The sequence below is a fragment of the Arachis duranensis genome, chromosome 6 (genome assembly GCF_000817695.3).
Source record: "Arachis duranensis cultivar V14167 chromosome 6, aradu.V14167.gnm2.J7QH, whole genome shotgun sequence".
NCBI lineage: Eukaryota > Viridiplantae > Streptophyta > Magnoliopsida > Fabales > Fabaceae > Arachis > Arachis duranensis.
The window spans coordinates 82265036-82268117 of NC_029777.3; the positions used below are offsets into that span (position 1 = coordinate 82265036).

Consider the following 3082-nt stretch of genomic DNA (forward strand, 5'->3'; position numbering starts at 1 on the left):
AAAAATATTATTAAAAATATTATTAATAAAATGTGGATGTACTTTAATGCACTACTTACCTCATAAATAAAAGTTGATATATTAAAAGAGTTGATCTTTAATTAGGTGAATACACTTAAAAAATATAATATTATATTGGTCAAATTATAGTAATCTTTAAGATCTATAAGTTATTATGTCGACAAATATTTTTCAATTATAAAATTATTTTGGAATGATAATGTTGGTCTCTTATAAATATAATTTTATTTTTGTTCAATTTCTTACATACACACTGATTTCAATACACTTTCACTATGAATGAGATGAATCAAAATACCCAAGTACTCTTGATCTATGGCATTCTTATTTTGCTTGTTGTCCCAAGTGTAGTTGTTTCTGAGTGCACCTGTGATGAATCAAAAGAAGTCCAAGACAAAGGCAAGTCGCTGAAGTTAAAGATAGCAGCTATTATATCCATTCTAATTGCCAGTACAATTGGTGTTTGTATTCCATTTCTCGGCAAACTCATACCTGCAATAAGTCCAGAAAAAGACATCTTCCTCTTAATTAAGGCCTTTGCGGCAGGTGTCATATTGGCCACCGGATTTATTCATGTGTTGCCGGATGCGTTCGAGAATCTAACTTCACCTTGTTTGCACGATCATCCTTGGGGAGATTTTCCTTTCACTGGATTTGTGGCCATGTGCACTAGTATGGGAACCCTTATGGTTGATGCTTATGCCACTGCTTATTTTCAAAAATCGCATTTCCAAGAGGCACAAGTAGAGACTTCCACAGATACAGAAAAAGATCTTCACCTCCACGAAACACATGCTCATGCACATGGCTTTGTTCCCAGTAAGTCTTCAGAGCTACTTCGTCATCGCGTCATATCACAGGTAACTGTATATGTGCAGTTTTTTTAAGAACAACTCAGGTAAACTATATATGTGCAGTTTTATATTCTTTGATTTTATTGACTAGCAATAGAATTGCCAAACTACTCTAATTGATTTTGAAATTTTTGATTTATAATAATAATTATTTTGAAAGAATTTGACTATAGGTGTTGGAGTTAGGAATCGTTGTCCATTCTATCGTAATAGGAATCACCTTGGGAGCATCAATGAGTTCAGAAACAATAAGACCCCTCGTTGCTGCGTTGACATTCCATCAGTTCTTTGAAGGTATCGGACTTGGAAGCTGCATAACTCAGGTACTACTTTAAATATTTAATTTATAATCACCTGTTTATATTATTATCCAAGATTAGTAACATTTAAAGGCTAAATTAGTGGTTATATGAAAATATATTATTAGCCGTGTGTTTTAAACTAAAGAATTAATTTTTTTAATAAAATAAAGAAACCTTCAAAAATTATGATAAAATTGATTTCGGTGTTAGGAGATTACGGTTAATGTGCTTCCAAAAAAGTAAACGAGCAAATAAAAGAGTAATACTTTAAATTAATTCTTAAAAAATTTTTAGTCTGAATATTTTTGTTTTTAAAAAATTTTAATCATTAAATTAGATTTTAAATTTTTATTTTGTTAAACAAATTCAACTCCATCGTTTTTTATATAAAAGATTTGATTTGAGAAGTTTATAAATTTTTAGAGACGGTTATATCTTTTATTAAACTATGATATAGAGATTAATTTATCTAATTTTTAATCAAAATTTATCTAATAAAAAAAATTAGAAACTGATTTAGTGACTAAAATTTATTGAAAATAAATTACTCGACTAAAATTTTTTTGAAAATTAATTTGGAATATTACCCTAAATAAAATAATAGGCTATGGACGTTTATTTTTTTTTTGTAAAAACTTATATGTAACCCATTTGAAAACATAGAAAGATGGTTAGTCAGATTAGTATACTATTATTTGAAATCACACCCATTCAGGAAAAAGAAGATAATAAAATGGAGACATAAATTTATCTCGTTATAAAGAATGTTTAGAGACTTGCTGTGTTTGTTTTTTTGATTTCAAATTTTAATATAAAGAACATTAGTTTAATTTTTATATACTTTAATGTACATACTTTTACATAAAAATCTAATTAAATTTATATATTTTAAATGACCGGCTTTTTAAGTAATAAATTAAAAAATTAATTACTTCTATTAATGTGGTAATACATCATCAGTTATTTTGTAAATAATAAATAATTATTTTTTATTATAAAAATTTAAAATGCTGACAAAATTGACTATCAATAATTTAAACAAAATTATAACCTTTAATATTTATTTTTGTTTAATATTTTTAATTAACCATTAGTTAATTTGGTGAAAGATCCTATTAGTTCTGATTCTATATAATAGTAAACTCTCATAAATATCAAATAATAATAATAATGCCATTCAATTTTTTTCTCTTAAAATACTCTTATTATTCTTTTCATCTTATTCACCAAATTAAAATTCTAAACCCTAATTTATAAAGAAAAAAATACATAAATTTAAAGAAAAAATATAAATAACTTCTATGAAAAAATGTCAAGATATTTGCTTTAATCTTCGTCGTCCTCTGTTTCACTAGTGTCCATATTTTTTTCAAAAGCATGGTTCGCTTTGTACTACAACTGATTTAAAAGAAACCTACCCAAAAATTTATCAATAAAAATAAAGATTATTAACAAAAAATATAACTTCATTCTCACTTCTCATTCGTTGGTGTCACAAGATTATTGACATCTTTAAAAAGAGATCTAGGCTGAGAGGTCAAAGCAAAAAAAGAAAGAAATTTTACTTAATTCAATAATAAAAAATAAATTATTACAAAACTTATGTCATATATTTGTCCCATCATTTTCCAAAATTCCTCTTCAAACTACACGACATCAGAATCAGATAATATATAATTATATAATATATTTAAAAATAATAGTCAAAATATTACGAAACTTATGTCATATATTTGCTTTATTATTTCTCAAAATTCCTCTTCAAACTACACGTATCAGAATCTAATAATATATAATTATATAATGTATTTTAAAATGATAGTCAAAATGTCAAATTGTTCTCTATCATTCAATTTTTTCAACGCGCAATGAATTTTAGTTAATAGCTGGCATTTTCATAAAAAG

At 25.8% G+C, this 3082-nt stretch overlaps 1 protein-coding gene across 1 annotated transcript in view; it reads left to right on the forward strand.

Moving 5' to 3' along the window:
* The first annotated feature begins 293 nt into the window (after positions 1–293).
* Positions 294–3082, forward strand: part of LOC107494273 (zinc transporter 5-like) — a 12471-nt gene continuing 9682 nt past the window's right edge. The window contains exons 1-2 of the mRNA XM_021124933.2: positions 294–881; positions 1049–1198. Of these exons, the coding sequence (XP_020980592.1) occupies positions 297–881; positions 1049–1198 (735 nt within the window). The 5' untranslated portion in view covers positions 294–296. The remainder of the gene's footprint in view (positions 882–1048; positions 1199–3082) is intronic.